This window comes from Protopterus annectens, chromosome 2.part1 (genome assembly GCF_019279795.1).
Source record: "Protopterus annectens isolate FY-2018-M chromosome 2.part1, PAN1.0, whole genome shotgun sequence".
NCBI classification, from domain to species: domain Eukaryota; kingdom Metazoa; phylum Chordata; order Ceratodontiformes; family Protopteridae; genus Protopterus; species Protopterus annectens.
Window position 1 is genome coordinate 873,091,183 of NC_056729.1, and position 17,354 is coordinate 873,108,536.

Genomic DNA, 17,354 nt, shown 5'->3' on the forward strand with positions numbered 1-17,354 from the left:
ATGGTGACTTCAAAAGTGACAGATTTATGGGCAGATCTTGCCAGGGAGGGATGATATTGTAAGGGTGCTGCAGAGGTTACTCATGTTGGTTAATACCAAGTCCAAGATATTATCACCTCTTGTGGGGGTATCAACTAGCTGTTCCAAGGCATTTATATTGATAAAATCAAGGAATCTCTGGGCATTTGTGTTCTGCCATGAGTAGGTTTTCCAATCTTTGGTTGGGTAATTAAAGTCACTCAGGATCAGGGTAAAGGGTTGATAGATTTGAAGAGGACCAGATAGTTGGAGTGGGAATCTTGAGTCAAATTTGGGGGCCTATAGCTAGCTATAATTTGAATAGTGGTCTTATTAACAGTTAACTGCACCTGGAGTGTCTCCTGTGCATCATACTGTTTGACCAGCCTGGAGGTGTGTGTGTCTTTAATATATATTGAAAATCCACCTCCTTTGGCTTTGCTGCCCACAGTTTGGGGTCTGAATGTATGATAGGACAAGTAGCCAGGTAAGATTGATGTGCTCTCCGCAGCTTTGAACCAGGTTTCTGTGACTGCACAAATGTTAGCATCTTCCAGGGTTAAGAATGCTTGCAATGAGTGCAGTTTCATGTTTAGACTCCTAGCATTTATCAGCATGACCTTTAATTTTCGTTTTGTTGAAATTTTTATGTTGATAGTATCAACCTCATGACTTTCCCTAAAAAAGGCACTATGGGAGAGGCAAGGACATTTGCCAGAAGCCTGAAGCCCAAGTGAGACAGATGAAAGCCATCTCTAGCAAAGCATCATGGTCTGTTGATCATATCTTTCCATGCTGTCAGGTACTGGATCCCCCTGGAATGACACCTGAAACTAAGCCAGTTGTTGAAGTCAATCATTTTCTGTTTGTATTAAGGCATCATTCTGGATGATGGTAGAATGCTGCTTAAGGCTAGGGACATACCTGCCTTGGACACATATTCAGCAAGCTCAATCATGTCTCTCTTCATATAGCCCAGGGAGGTACATCTCAAGTCATTCACTCCAACGTGGACTATGACAGACTCATAACAGTACCTGTTGTTGCGAGACTTGAGTTTGTGTGTGATATGGTGGATTCTGGCACCTGACAAATGACTAACCATGCCTTTCTGCTTATCTAGCCTGGTGAGAGGCATATCTGTGTCTTACAATGGAGTCTCCTATGACTAATATGTTGGGTTTATGCTTAGGCCTTAGTGGTTGTGAGACACTAGTGTGTGGACTGCACATGGTATGTGGTGTGGAGGGTTGTGGAGTTCTCATCTATTTTTGCCTCTGAGGTCTCCTTTGTTTGGGCTTGTTTTTGTTGAGAACCCCTGCATATGCGGGTGTGCATTGTGTAGTTGTGGGTGATGTTTGAGGTGTAGTGATTGCGTTGACATCCTTCTCAGTGCCAGATATACTGGCTTGTGAGGGAGGGAGCATAGACTCTAGCTTCTTATGTAAACAAATAACAAATTGTTTTCCTAGATGGAAGTAGTAGATGGTTGTCCATGTACATGAGGCAGTTGCTACACTGTCTCAGGATACGCATATCAACCAGGCTGTCAGGAGAAACCACAGGAAATTTTTCATCCAAATTTTTCATCCATTTTTGTCAGAATCTGAGGGAGAGAGGCCAAAGAGAGCTAAGGGGTAGGCCTAAAGCCTAAGTGCTTAAACCAAAACTAAGAGGCTTAGAATAACACTTAAAATTTAAACAGGCTAAAAACAAGCAGTAATAAATGCAGCAGAAAAGATGCAGTGATAAATAAAGCAGAGAAGATTCAATTGAACTTTAGAGAACAAGTTGCAGAAAAACCAAGGTGAAGTAATAGATTTTGTAGTATCCAGTTTATTTTCCCCCTCTGATGATGTAATTTTTAAGGAATCCTTTATCTTTGGATACCTTTCCCTGTAATAGTTGTAGTATTTGTGGCAATATAGGAATTTTTTTTTTGAAAAATAAATGGTATCCATTTTTGTCCACTGCGGAATAATTCTGGTGCTACGGAAGGCATTATTTATGCCCTAAGGTGTCCTTGTGACCTATATTATATAGGTGAAAGTAAGAAAAAATTTAGAATTCGATTACAAAAATACATTAGAGACATTAAAAAACCAAAAGTGGAACATTCTATTGCTATGCATTTTAAGGATAAACAGAATAGTAATTTTTCTTTATTGCAGGGTTGTATTGTTGAGCAAGTTTGTGAGAGGGATGGGGAAAATTATCTTTTAAAAGAAAAACTTTTATACAATGAATTCATTTTTATTTAAAAATTTAATACACTGTTACCTTTTGGTTTAAACTCTGAGGTAAATTGATAATACTTAATTTAGCTTATTGCATAAATGATTGTTTAATTTACCTGCACTTTAATTTACTGCACCTGTCACCCCTGGGATTCTGGATACTGGCTAAGGTTTTTGCCGCCCCTATAGTGCCTTTTTTAGGCAAGATTCAAATGACAAGTTCATCACCGTAACAGGAACAGGCAAGCAAAAACTGAGGGTGATGCTACTCAATGCTAGAAGTCTAAATTTCAAAATGCACTCACTCGAGGCACTCCTTAAAATGGAGAACATCGATATCTGTGCAGTGACTGAGACCTGGTTCAAGACTCCAGAGAGCACCCCTGCACTACCAGGCTACAACTCATACCACACTTTTCGGCCATGTAACCTGGACCGGAACACCAAAGGTGGAGGTGTGTCCATCTTTATTAAGGATATCCACACCTCCAGGCTAGTTGCTCAGCATAATGCATCCGAGGTTATCCAAGTGCAACTAACTCTGGGCAAAACTGCAATCCAAATTGTAGCTTGCTACAGATCCCCCACCATGCCCCAGGATTCCCACTCCTCTTTTCTTGATGTACTGGAAAATATTAGGGTTCAACCAAACACCCTAATAATGGGTGATTTCAACTACCCCACCATTAACTGGGAAAACTACTCATGTACCAACTCCTTCGCTCAACGCTTTCTGGAATTCATAAACTCCAATGCCCTGGATCAACTTATCCACACCCCCACCAGGGGCAAAAATATCCTAGATCTAGTCATTACCAACATGAGTTACCGGTGTTCCACACCTGAAGTCAACGCCTCATTGGTCCGATCCGACCATAAGCTAATCATCCTAGATATCCACATCCTGCCCCCACCCCCATTAAAGAAACCACGGTAAAATATTTCTCCAACGCCAACTTCATGCTTCTTAAGACAGAAGTGGAAAACTTCATGACACCCATGCAGATGGGCAATACAGTTACAACTACTGAATTCTACACAATTGCACTTTATAAGTACTTACACAAGTGCATGGATCATGCTATCCCAAATAGAACCAAGATGCTATCCTCAAAAAAAAGGAAGCCAATCTGGTGGTCCCCTGCCATAAACAAACTGTACAACAGAAGGAAGAAATGGTGGCAAAAGAGAGTAAAATCCCATGAGTGGAGGAGCTCCCTGGCCAGCCTCAGTAAGAAGCTGCGACCCCTGATAAAATCCTCCAAAGCTAGTTACGAAAACAAAATTGCCACTGATTCTAAAGACAACCACAAAGCATTCTATAGCTATGTCAAGAATCTCAATGGCAACACTCAGATCTGCTCTGAGTTACAGCACAATGGCACTAAATATACAGACCCAACTGATATTGCCAACATCCTGGCAGATAGGTTCAGTGCTAACTTTACCCGTCTCTCACTCCCTAAAGGGCCCATCTCTGTACCGGAAGAATGCAAAGTTCCTGTAATCACGGCTGCACAGGTAAAAAACACACTATCCAAAGCCAAGAACACAGCATCCATGGGACCAGACAATATCCCAGGCTGCGTTCTACGCTAACTACAGAACAAACTGGCACCCCACCTAAGTACCATGTTCAATCATAGCCTCACCTCAGGCTTTGTGCCCACTGAATGGAGCGCAGCGATGATTATCCCACTCCACAAGGGGGGAGCCACCACGGACCCTGGGAACTACTGCCCCATTAGCCTGATGAGCCTGGTCTGCAAGGCCATGGAACATATCATTATGGAACTTATAAACAAAGACATTGGTAATCTTCAACCTCTGGACCTCACCGAGTTTGGGTTTGTAAAAGGCAGATCACGTCTCCTAAATCTGATAGACTTCTTTGAAGCAATCACCAAAGCCGTAGATGAGGGTAAGGTGGTTCACAAAGCCTATCTAGATCTTGCCAAGGCTTTCGACACCATCCCCCACTCTGGAATTATAGATAAACTCACTAAACTAGGTATAAATCCCTATGTCACAAGATGGATTGTCAACTGGCTCATTGACAGAATCCACACTTTGAAAGTAACAGACTCCAAATCTGACTTCAGACCAGTGACAAGTGGAGTACCACAGGGTTCAGTCCTGGGTCCTCTCCTGTTTGGTATCTACGTCTCTGAAGTACAGGCTAACACAGAAGGTCTTTGGCTAATGAAGTTCACAGATGACTGCAAACTAGGAGCCATAATCGAAACTCCTAACGATGTGGATATCATACAAAAGGCCATCACTGAGACAGATGCCTGGTGTCAAAGCCATGGCCTCAAGCTCAATGCCAAAAAGTGCATTGTCATCCCCTTTGGTAAAAACTCTGTACCCATGAGCTACAACATAGGCAATAGTATACTTAACACTGAAAGTGTGATAAGAGACCTTGGGACACAGGTAGACAGTAGTCTCTCCTTTGATAATCACATCATCACAGTAGTCAGGAAATCCTTCTACATGGCACACCTCATCACAAAAGGTTTCTCATCCAGGAAAAAAAGAGGTCATTGTTCCCTTCTACTCATCACTCATTAGACCCCATTATAGAGTACAATGCCCCTTTTGGTATGTACCTCACAAGACATCTACAATAACTGAAAAATCCGCAGAAATACCTCGCAAAGAGGATTACCGGCCTCAAACAGATGCCCTACTCAGACCGTATCAAAAAACTCCAGCTTTACTCCGTTGCATATCGCCTACTCAGAGGTGATCTCTGACTAACATACAAAGCTATGTCAAACCCAGAGCTGTTGGACATGATGCACTTAAAGAAATCCTAATCCCTCCAAGCTACATGCTCTAGGGACCTAAACCTTGTCACCACAATAAACAGAACATGCCGGAGGGATAGATTCCTGTCCCAGAGACTTCCCATACTCTGGAATAAACTACCTATCTATATCAAACAAAGCTCCTCATTAGCACTCTTCAAGAAAAATCTTGATGATTGGATGGGAAATAAGAAATTCACCCCGGGGATCACCTCTGTGGCTCTGCTCGACAGTGGCACAGGAAAATAGCTCTCTTGGGTGGCAAAAGCCAGGGTACCTTTTTGGCTGGGCTTGTATAGGCCCTAGGGCTGATAGCCTAGTACCTACCTATGAACCTATAATTGTTTTATATGATTGTTATATAAGGTGTTAGTATGCATTGTTATTAGTCTTACTCCTTGAAGGCTGTTTGCCGAAGTGCTAGAGTATTTTATGTGCAATAAATTTTGTCCGGTAGCCTTTTGTTGTTTTATTATTTTTTTTTATATTATAGAATATCAGCATTTGTGGTGGTAGAAGGGTATTATTACATGTGTATGAAAAATTTGTATGTGCGTATGTAACTGACTGGACGTTTTTAACAGTTGCCTTCCTGTAGATCAATGTGTGTGTATATCTTTAAAAATCTATCTAAGGGCTTGCAGCTGTTGAGATGTAAGCATGTATGCCTGTAAGGTCTGTCTGTTAATCAGTTTGTTTATATTTTATGATGCTGATATCCATTCTGATGTGTTTCTATGTAATAAAGCATTTAGACAAACTACCCCACCTGTTCATCATCTGTACTAAGAGAGACGAGAGACATGGTGTCAGAAGAGGCATGGCTAAAATAACTTGCTCCGGAAAGAGTTCCAGTTTCTCCATTTTGAGTGTGAGAAGCATCTGGTTAGTATTGGAGGAATATAGAGGAGTGGATCATCCCTACTTAACGTATAATTCACAAAACAGGTCAGAAACAAATATTAGATGTTAAAACTTGCTCAAATAATTTCTTATTTGTAAAATATGAAATGAAGCCTACAGAACATTCTAAACAATATTTAAATAAACTGAAATATCTGATATTGATAGAAATATTAAAATTACTTTGGAAAATGTTTGAAATAAAGTCTGAATTGCATAAAACAAATAAGATAAAAGGAAACAACCGCATTTTTGCTCAGCACATATTTTTTGTATTAATTAAAGCTATCTGAGTTAGTGAATTATCAGAAGTGTATGAAATATTTGCATGTTTGTGCAGTATTACAGTAAAGTTATTTCACAAAATACAGCCATTTTAAAGCATATTTTGCAAAGTACAGTATTTCAAAGAATTTATTGTACATTTGAATGTTACTACAAGCTGCAGAGAGAGAACTTATTTGTACATAATTACAAGGGACTTGTTTTCAGTGTGTCTGTGCATACTTTGCTGGCATGGCAGACAGATTTTGAAAACCAGCTCCATTTGTGGTTGATACTATTATTGCAGAGAACTGGAGAGTGTTTGAGTAAGAGTATGATATTTTCATACAGGCTGCATTTTATGATAAAGATGACCATACAAAGGCATTTATTCTGCTTAATTTAGCTGGGTCAGAAGCCATTGAAAGGGAATGTTCATTTGTGTATCTACCTGCTATTTTTGCAGGAGAGGTGGAAACCATCATATTGTTGCACTGGCTGAGCCAAGGGAGGACCCTGAGTGCTTAAAACATATATTTAAGGAAATTTGTAACCTCCCAGATTTCTGATGTAAAACAAATCGCCATCAGAAAAAACAAGTAGCTTTTATTACAACAAGCAGAGCTTTTGGTCAAACAACCTTCTTCAATGCTAAACAGAAGGTTGTTTGACCAAAAGCTGTGCTTGTTGTAATAAAAGCTACTTGTTTTTTCTGATTTGTTTTACATCAGAAAATTGCTCTTCTTCACTTTATCTTGCATCAGCTTGTAGTAAGTTTAACCCCCCCCCCCCCAGATTAACATTACAATTGAAAGGCATGGTTGCATATATAACTGACTTGAGAAACAGAGAGAAAACGTGCAGATTTGGTGATTTAAGGGATGAGTTGATAAAAGACAAGCTTGTGTGTGGTATTAAAGATGATGCTGTGAGAAAGATTTTGTTTTGTGATAGTAATTTAACTTTGAATAAGGCCATTGAGATTTGTCAGATATATGAGCTCACAGAAAAGCACACAAATATGCTTACAAATGAGAAATACATGCTTCCAGTAACTTTTAAAGCTCATATTGATAGTATGTAGCACATGGTTAAAAGGAAACAGGCTCAAGCACTTGGCAGCACCTGTAGCCCCTGCAGCACTCATTGATAAACCCCAGAGCTTTCTAGCAAGTCCCAGAGTTCACACAGTTTCAGTGAAGTGTAAGAGTGAGTCAGCAAACTCAAAGAATGGGCCCCAACCCACTTTTATTACCAACTATCATAATTGTGGTAGAAGTCATGAATCTGAAAGGGAAAAGTGCTTAGCTTTTGGTCAACAGTGCCACAAATGTCATAAGTGGAATAATTTCAAAAGGTTTTGTAAATCAAAAGGCATACATTATTTTATTAAATGTGAACATTTCAAGAAATTAGTTGATCAATTAGAAAGCTGTGATGTGTTAGTGCTTAGTGAAACAGTCAATGCAGTAGATTTATGGGCGAAGAATGAAGTATTTTGTACTCTTCAAATAAATATTAAACCCATAGAGCTCAAAGTTGAAACAGGTTCAAAGTGCAATGTTATGTCAACAGAAACATTTGCTAGAGTATCTGCTAGCGAAAGGCTTGATATCCAGTTGGTTCATCTACTCTGACTGAATGGGTAACTTCCATGACAGTAGCTCATAAGAAAGACTCAGATAACATCAGAATATGTATTGATCCATGAGATTTGTAGAAAGCACTGAAAATAATTCATCATCCAATGCATGCAGTTGAAGAGGTTACTGCTCTTATGCCAAATGCCACTGTTTTTTCTGTCTTAGATGCAAAGAGTTCATTTTGGCAAATTTTGCTTGACAAGAAATCCTCATTGCTAACCACTTTCAGTACTCTGCTTGGAAGGTACATATTTCTGAGAATGACATTTGGGATAAATTATACAAGTGAAGTCTTTCAGCATGCAATGGAGCAAATTATTTCTGGGTATCCCTCTGCGATTATAGCAGACGATATACAAGTATGAGGTAATGGTGAAGCTGAGCATGACAGAAACTTCAGAAGAGTTCTGGAAAGGGCACGTCAAGTGAACCTTAAGCTGAATCCACAGAAATGCAAATTTAGGCTATGAGAAGTCACTTATGTTGGTCATTTTTTTACCAGTTCAGGCTTACAACCAGACCCTTCTTAGCAAACAGCTATTCTCGAGACACCAGTTCCAGACAATGTTCAAGCTCTGCAATGTTTTCTTGGCATGGTTAACTACCTAGGCAAGTTCATTCCAGACTTGAGCCAAATATCAGCTCCACTCAGAGAACTGACATGTAAAGATGTGTCCTGGTCATGGTTAGAACAACACCAAAGTGCATTTGACATCCTAAAACAAAGAATTTCCAGTCCACCAACTCTCAGATATTATGATGCTCACAAGCCAGCTATTCTTTCATGTGATGCTTCGAAATTTGGTCTAAGTGCAGTCATTCTACAAGAGGGTCAACCTGTTGCCTATGCATTCTTCTAACCCAAACTGAAATGCAGTATGCTCAGACAGAGAAAGAACTCTTGACAATTGTGTTTTCATGTTCCAAGTTCCATGATTATGTTTATGGTAAACCTATCCAGATTGAAACAGACCACCAACATCTAGTCACTATTTTGAGAAAGCCTATGCATAACAGCTCCAGCCATATTGCAACTCATGATGTTGAGATTGCACAAATATAATTTTAGTCTTGTCTACAAGAAAGGCAAACTTCTTTATCTTACTGATACTTTATCCAGATCACCCAGAAATATGACTGAACAGCATGAGAACGAGAAACTTGATTTTGAAGTCATGGAAATGAGAAATTTTTCTTCCACATATCTTGATGAGCTGAGAGAGCATACTGCCTCAGATCCACTTTTACAGAAGTTTATCACTTTATCAAACAAGGATGGCCATTAAAGCAATCTAGTTTACTTTGAGAAGTGCAACCTTATTTTCCTTACAGAGATGAGATTTTGTTTGACAATGGTATTGTTATGGAAGTTCCGAAAGTTATTGTCCCAAATGCTTTGCAACAAGAATACATTGCTGTCTTGCATTGTGGTCACCCAGGAGCAGACTCTACCAAAGGAAGGGTGAGCGGACTATTATTTTGTCCTTCTGTGTCACAAGATATTGAGAGAGTGCTATCTTCTTGTTCTGTGTGTAATAGTGATATCAACAGAAAGAACCACTTCAGCTAAACCAGATTTTCGGACTTCCATGGACAAGTCAGCACAAAGTTATTCCTGACAATGGCACACAGTTTACAAGCCAACAGTTCAAAAGATTTGCCAAAGAGTGGGACTTTACTCATGTCATGAGTAGCCCAGAGTATCCACAGTCAAATGGTTTGGCAGAACGTGCAGTTCAAAGTGTGAAACAGTTACTAGAGAAGTTAAAACGAGACAATAGTGATGTTTTCCTGAATCTTTTGAATGTCAGAAACGTTCCTTGTGATAAACATCTTGGTTCACCTGCTCAGATACTTCTGTTGAGACAAACCAGCACCACGTTACCAATTAGTCAATTGTTGGTTCCATGTGCAAAAAGCAACAGGTCAGTGAAAAACAATCAGTTGAAGAAGCGTTTATCCCAGAAGTCCTATACGATAAGACCAGCAAACCATTCAATCCATTACCAGAAGGAGATGCAAATGTCGAAAGGTAATGATCCGATTGGAGTTGTGAAGAATACTTGCTCAGAGCTGAGATCGTACATTATGGAATCACAAGGAGTAGAGGTTAGGTGGAATTGGAAACATTTGATACTGGTGTCTGACCCTATATTACAGCACATAGCCTGTGTGGACTGTCAGAGTGAGTTGTCTATTGTTCCAGTTCCAGAAGAAGTTCCAGAGAATTACCCCATTCATGTATTGAATCCCAAAGTTCCTGATACGAGTTGTTCACCAAAGACTATCCCTGTTGCAAAACCCAGGCCTGATTGTTATGTTACCAAATCCGGTCGCATCTACAGATAATGTTATAGATACACAGCAACTAGGACATGAACATTGTGTTTGTTTCTAATGTCTATATTAATGCATGTCTAACTCCAATGTCATTTTCTTTTAAGGGCAATCTTTTTAAGAGGGAGGATGTATCTCAATGTGTGTGTTTATATCTTTAAAGAAGCTATCTAAGGGCTTGCACAAGTGTATAAATACTGAACACGTGTGAGCCTGACTGCGATTTTGTAGTAAGCTGTTGAGATGTAAGCATGTATGTCTGTAAGGTCTGTCTGTTAATCAGTTCATTTATATTTTATGATGCTGCTATCCATCCTTAAGTGTTTCTATGTAATAGAGCATTTAGATGCACTACCCCGCTTGTTCATCATCTGTACTAAGAGAGAAGAGTGACACTTCCTAACACAGAAAAGTCACTTTACTTTAAGGAAGCCCAGAGGCTGTCTTGGAATAAATTCACTCAGTACTGTCTATTATGGAAAGGTCCACCTATGCAGTTAGCAAAGCATTTTCAATTCTTCCATTTCCTTTAGGATATAAAATTTAAATGTTAGCAATCTGTTTGTATGGTCAGTCACTCTAAAAGAAAGTTTGGTCCATTTATGGGCAGACTGTGTGTATCTGTTTGAAATCATTTTCACTTTCAAAGCTCCAATACATTTTTTAGAATAAAAATGCATGAGTCTTATAAATTCATAAGTGTATATTAGGCTAACGGCCAATAGAGCCTTTCTAAGCTTTTCCAAGAATCCCAATTGTGTCATGCAAGTTTAGGTGCCTTAAAGGTTATTTTAAGGAATATATGTAAGCTAGGTCAAGATTTATAAGCTGACAGTCTATTAGAGAGATAGGTACTGGACTCGGATGTATTTCCGATTTCCTATCCACTGGTCTGGATATCTCTCGAAAAGGTTTAGTAAAGAGCTTTGCTTTACATGGATGGGAAGCCTGTTCCAGAGAAGGGGAACTCTGTGAGACACATACCAGGCTCTCCTATTTATGTCTCAAGCAAAGTTCAAATCCATAAATCAATTAATTCTGATGCAATTTATTTTACAGACATGCAAACTGTCCATTAGAATGGAATACAAGGATGCCTTGTATGTCAAGCACAGGCTACATCTTAATAGTATGCAGGAAACTTAGGGCTTTGAGGTGATTGGCATAGGACATGCTGTTTTGCTGTGTATTCTTTTTTGTGAGGAACCTCTGTGGATGCTCCAGTTGTTGCATGTGCCTCATCAGGTACATACTGAAGGGGGTCTTGTACTCATTGATGGGCCTTATGAGGGTCGAATACAGTGGAACAATGATTTCCTTAGATCTAGATGCCACGCCTTTGCTTATAAGTTGAGCAACATAGAATGACTACCTTACTACTTTAAACACATGTTGGTCGAAAGCCAGGTTACAATCTCTATATGTACCCAAATCCTTGACTACTGGTTTTATTCTTAGGAGTGTGATATTGACCTTGACAAAGGTTACTATTATGCATTTCTTGGAAATGGGTTTTAAGCCATGGCTTTAACAATAGTCATTTGTATATGTTAAAACTTCCTGTAGGATATTAGTGTCTTGGCGGGATTAAATAACTGCTCTAATTTTGAAATCATCTCCAAACTTGGTCAGCCAGAGCCCCTTGACAATGGCCTTGACTTCTGAGATGTACATACCAAAAAGAAGCTGACCCAGCACAGAGCCTGAGGGACTCCACCAGTCTCTGGCCTCTTTGTCGAGGTGGCCTTCCCTATTCTAATTTCCTGGGACCTATCAGAAGGACAGCTATCTCCCCTGAAACTTGATGCTTATGCAGTGAAACTGGTATCACAATACAACAAATCAAAATGCTATTTGACTTCAACACATCTTCAAATCACTAACTGGGTGAGATAAATTTGCATACGCTATTCTTTCTATATTAATTATATAAATGTTGCTTATCAAATTAGAAACAAAAATCAGCTTCAGCTTCTGTGCAAAGGAACAAATTCTACTTTTGAAAATGGAAGTGGAACCCCCTTAAATCAGACAAATTAAGTTCTTAAGCAGTAAGGAAGTTTTCCTAGATTTCAGTGAGCAGCTGCAGATGAGAATGTTTGGAATAATGACCTCATCTCATGTAGAAAACTAGTACAAAAAGGTATTGTCTGAAAGTGTATTCCATAGCAAAATGGATAAATATACTGAAAATGATGTAGCTGAAATAAATAGAAGCAAAAATATATCATTAATTTTCATGCAGACTGGAAGAGTGGACAATGCAAGCATTCTTTACTGATTATTTTGTCATTCTTTTTAGCTCGATCACCGGTACAATGAATTCAAGCTTCGTGCAATTATGTCTGAACACAAGAAGACCATCACTGCCATTTCCTGGTGTCCCCACAATCCTGATATGTTTGCAAGTGCCAGCGCAGATAACTTGGTTATCATCTGGAATGTTGCAGAACAGAAAGTGATTGCAAGGCTTGACAATACAAAAGGTGACACAGTAAAGTCAAAATTTCCAGCCATTTTTGTCTTTGCATGATATCATTTTAGATTGTTCTTTAGTGCTAATACTGATAGTTTTGAGATTTTTCCCTTTGTGGTTATGTTTTTGTACTATTCCTTTATTAAGGAAAAAAAATGTGTACATTTTTTTGCAGAAAGCAACCTCAGACTATGGCAAGGACAAACTAATTGGTGCAACATGGAAAATAAGTAAATATGCATTACTTTATATACTGTTATATAACATATATAATACAGTTGGAAAAGCACCTTAAGGGAGTTCTTCAAAATGGTAATTAAAAGAACCTTAATAACTATAGGACATTTAAAAGCAATAGATAAAGTGATCCATTTTCAATCACTTCTGTCACATCAGTTAATCTGAGCTCACAGAGTAGGGTTTCCTTTAACAGAGGATGGTTTGTGATAAGGGTGAGGCAAGCCATGTTTGCTGCCTCTACTGTAGTTTTAGTTTTTCACCGATGACAGCAGAACAACAGGAAGAGTTTACCAACTGTTTAGTGCAAGAAAGCACATAGCTTGCTTGGACTCTTTTTTTTTTTTTTTTTTTTTTTTCATCACTGTCATCCTGAATTTATGTACCTCTAAATTAATGAGAGAAGAACCATCTCAGTGGCATAGATGAGTGGAGTCCGGGCTCTCACTGAGCTGCTGCAGGTTCAGCTAGTTGGCTGGATGCTTGAAATGTCAGCAGGGAGTGGTTTTCATCAGCTTTCCCATCATTAGGTAAAGAAGATGGTTTGAGCATGTCTGTGTGTGTTTGTGCATTGTACCCGTTGCAGACCACACCCTAGAGTGATTGGTAAGATATATATTTTGATGATGGGTACATATGGAAAAAAAGTGATTCTTCTACAATGACAACCCTGCAGCATTTGACTCGTACACCCACTGATAGTGAATATCACTGAGCATGATATGAGATTGATTAAATCACTGTGTTGAAATGGGCTAGACAGTTACATGGAAAGGATTAAAAAATAACTTCAGATGTTGGTAAATAGTCATGTTTGGATTTTTCAGCTGTCCTGTTTGTAAGTGATAACATAGAATGGCCCGAGGAGAAAAGCTCCAAATATATATTAAAAAAAATAAAATAATAATAAAAATAATAAAAAAATATATAAACATAGCTATTTTGTACAAAGAGCATACAACATATAAAAGGAGTAAAAATCAAAGTTTTACAATTGATGCAGCATAGAGTGGTTAGAATATTGAGAAACAATTAAAGAAGATATTATATAGCAAATATAGGATTGCTTGAACATAAATTCAAAAAGAAATTTGCATAGATAAATAGGGTCACAAACTCGAAATCATAACTGCAAAGGTGGCCTAAACATCTGTTTCAAACTACACAGAACACATGTGATCTAGGAATGTTGAAAGTCAGGAACAAGTGAAATTAGTCTGGTCCTGTACAGGAACATATCCAAGTTTTGAACAGGAGATCTTTTAGTAGGAATTTGAAAGTATGTTTACTATATTTTGAAAAAGAGATTGAGATGCTCTGAGTGGATTTTTATGATACTATTGGATTTGTGGATGTGCAATAGGTCTGACAGAGAGAGTCTGTTAAAGCTCGATATACAAGCCAGAGGTAGTCTATTAGTATCTAATATGGTGTCGAGAAGAAGGCAAGGTTTTGAGATGATATGCATAGCTTTGTGTCTCAAACCCTTTAATTTTAGTGAGAAAGCATTGTGGTCATTCAAGTTTTGACAAGTCTTTGGACAGGAACATACAAAAAGGGACATTATATTGAATTATTAACCTAATGAGAGCGGAGTACAGTGGAGCAATTACTTCTTTGGACCTGGACACAATATGTTAGCTGTAAGTTATGCAATAAAAAAGGACATCTTTACAACAGTGGATACATAGTGATCAAAGGATCCTGACCTAAAGGAGTGATTTTCAGGGGTGTGTTGTTAAAATGATAATTACAAAAGGAGTTATACCTGCCAAAGGATATAATTATACCCTTCTTGGAATTTAGTTTTATTCCATGGTTTTGACAATAGACAGGCCCTCTTGGTGATCTTGGTTTCCTGTGGGGAGTTTATGATGGCACCAAGTATACAGTGATCTGCAAACTTGGTCAGCCACAAATATTAATTTTGACCTCTGAGAAAATAATGCTAAAGAGGAGAGACCCAAAGACTGAACCCTGGGATTGGGATACATCACTAGCAGCAGTTTATTTGGATGAGGTAGAGCCACCCGCTGTAACTTTCTGGGTTATATTTGTGAGTTAATATTTTTACCCAATGAGTTACATAGAGATTGACAGTTATCTGGAACTGTTTATCTACATTATCCGAGTATGGGATGGTGTTCACTGCACTGTGCACTGTTTTGCCCTCATCCTTTGATTCAGTAATTCTTTTCAAAGAAGTCTTCCAAGTTATGTTTGAAAAACCTGCCCTTGATGAATGCAAACTGGAATGAGTTGAGAGTCTGTCGGTTACTCATATCCTTATTTATTAATTCCGTAATGATCTTTTCTATATCTTTACAGATGAGATTAGTCAGGCTTATGGATCTATAATTATGTAGGGTCAATGAAGACTCATTTTTGGGGAAGGAATGACTGTTGCTTTTCTCCATGCATTCAGCATAAAGCCTGCTTTGAGACTGATATTGAATAACTTCTGAAGGGGATCAGACAAGTCATATTTTAGACTGACCAGTAGGCAGTCTGATACATTATCTGGCTTCATAAACATAGTGTTCTTGGAGTTAGACAACACCTTGAGAGCTTATTCTTCAAACCTTTGTGGGTGTATATGTTGGCATGTAGCATGACAATATTGGGGAGGATAGGTGGGTGAAGTTTCAGCTAAATTGTCTGCTGGTAGATTGGCTATGTCCTCTGAGTCTGAGTTTGTGATATTGTTTAATATTAGTGTGGCAGAGTGCTGGGCATTCTTTTTGAAATTTCTAATATAATTAAAGAAGGCTTTGTGGTTACCCTTCCCTGGTTGGCTATTTTAACCTCATATCTGGCTTTGGTTGATTTGATCAGAGTCTGGAGTTCCCTATTTAGCTTAACAGAGCATTTTTATCTTTTATTATTAGAGCCTGTTTATATTTGAGATCCATTTTTCTATTTGGTTTTGTAGTATTTACATGGGCATTGAACTTGGCAGTGAAGTATCCCACATAAGCAATGGGGTCATTGAGATGTAATAGGCTTTTGAATTTAGCCAGGCCATCACTCAGTTTTAGTAGATTAGTCTTTGTGTAATCTTGGAATACAGAAGTATTGAAAGATGATTTAAGCTTCAGTCTTAAGGTGAAAGTTACTGACATGTGGGCTGATTTGACCAAACAGGAAGTTATAATTGATGGGGAGAAAAGCTGTCCTATATCTGTAAGGATCAGTTTCAGGATTTCGCCACACCTGCTTAGGTGCAGACTAACTGGTCCAGAAATCTCTAAGCATACATGTTTGAGGATGTATAAGGCTCCCAGTTTATGGAGGGAAAGTTGAATTCTATTAGGAGAATGGTGTTTGGCTTAATACATTGGGACTCCATAATAATTTGGTAGGAGGTATGAGTTGAGGGGGCATCGGTGGGGGGCGGGCCCTATTAGTAAGTTGGATGTGGAGAACTCCAAGTCATTGTCTTGTCTTTTGAGTCTGGAGATGCAGTTTTCTATTCTTTCTTTCTTTCTTTTTTTGTTAAGAATATAGAAACACTGCCACCTTTAGTGCCTTTGTTTAATGCAGGAATGGTGTTATTAATTCCTGATTGCGGGGTAGGTGAAGAAGTGATCCTGGCTGAAATTCCAAGGGATTCAGGCGGAGATGCTCTTTGCAACGTCTTTACCAGATAGGGAAACTGAGTCTCATGACTTCATTCACAGATTACCATGTACTGCTGTGTTCCAGATGATGGAAAGTTACTACACTTTAAGGAAACTCCTTTTTATGTTTGGCATTAATTGCTGGAGCAGCAGTGGTAAGTTGCCATCTTTCTTCATGTGGATTTTCTCTCCTACAGCAGAACCCATCATAGGTTACAACAATGGATGCTTTGCTAGTAGGTTGCAGAGCCAACCTAGTGGTCTAAGGAGAGAGGATTCTTAGGAGATGAGCTCCACATAAACAAGGTGGAGTCACTGTCGGTTTTACTCACCCTAAATGTTTTGGAATGACACCTTAGACCTAATAAATCATGCCTTCAGTTTATGCTATGGTATGTAAACAGACAGGATTACAAATACTTTTGCTGATTTTTAGTGAAGTGCTGCATGTCTTGAAGTGGATCATAGATGAGGCATCACCCTAAAAACTATTCACATCTTGGCAGAAATAAATATAGTGACTGATTCTTTGAGCTACAGACAGGAGGGCTCAGGGATCCTGTTTGGATAAGATCTTCTGTGAAGACTGCAGTTTAGAGATTGTACTATATACTCTGCAGTACAAGATAGTCATTCTCCTCCTCCTCTTCTGCTCCATTCAGAGGTGCAATGGAAAAAATTATTTAACAGGAAAAACTTCTTGTACTCCATTCCGCCATTCCCCATGATTAACATTCCTCATTACAGAAGGTAGAGTAGAAGTAAAATGAAAGGACATCCTTACTGCCACCTGTTGGGAAAGATGT

At 38.8% G+C, this 17,354-nt stretch overlaps 1 protein-coding gene across 1 annotated transcript in view; it reads left to right on the plus strand.

Moving 5' to 3' along the window:
* Nucleotides 1–17,354, plus strand: part of WDR17 (WD repeat domain 17) — a 1,021,977-nt gene that overhangs the window by 194,010 nt on the left and 810,613 nt on the right. Inside the window, exon 3 of the mRNA XM_044062517.1 lies at nucleotides 12,518–12,701. Within this exon, the coding sequence (XP_043918452.1) occupies nucleotides 12,518–12,701 (184 nt within the window). The remainder of the gene's footprint in view (nucleotides 1–12,517; nucleotides 12,702–17,354) is intronic.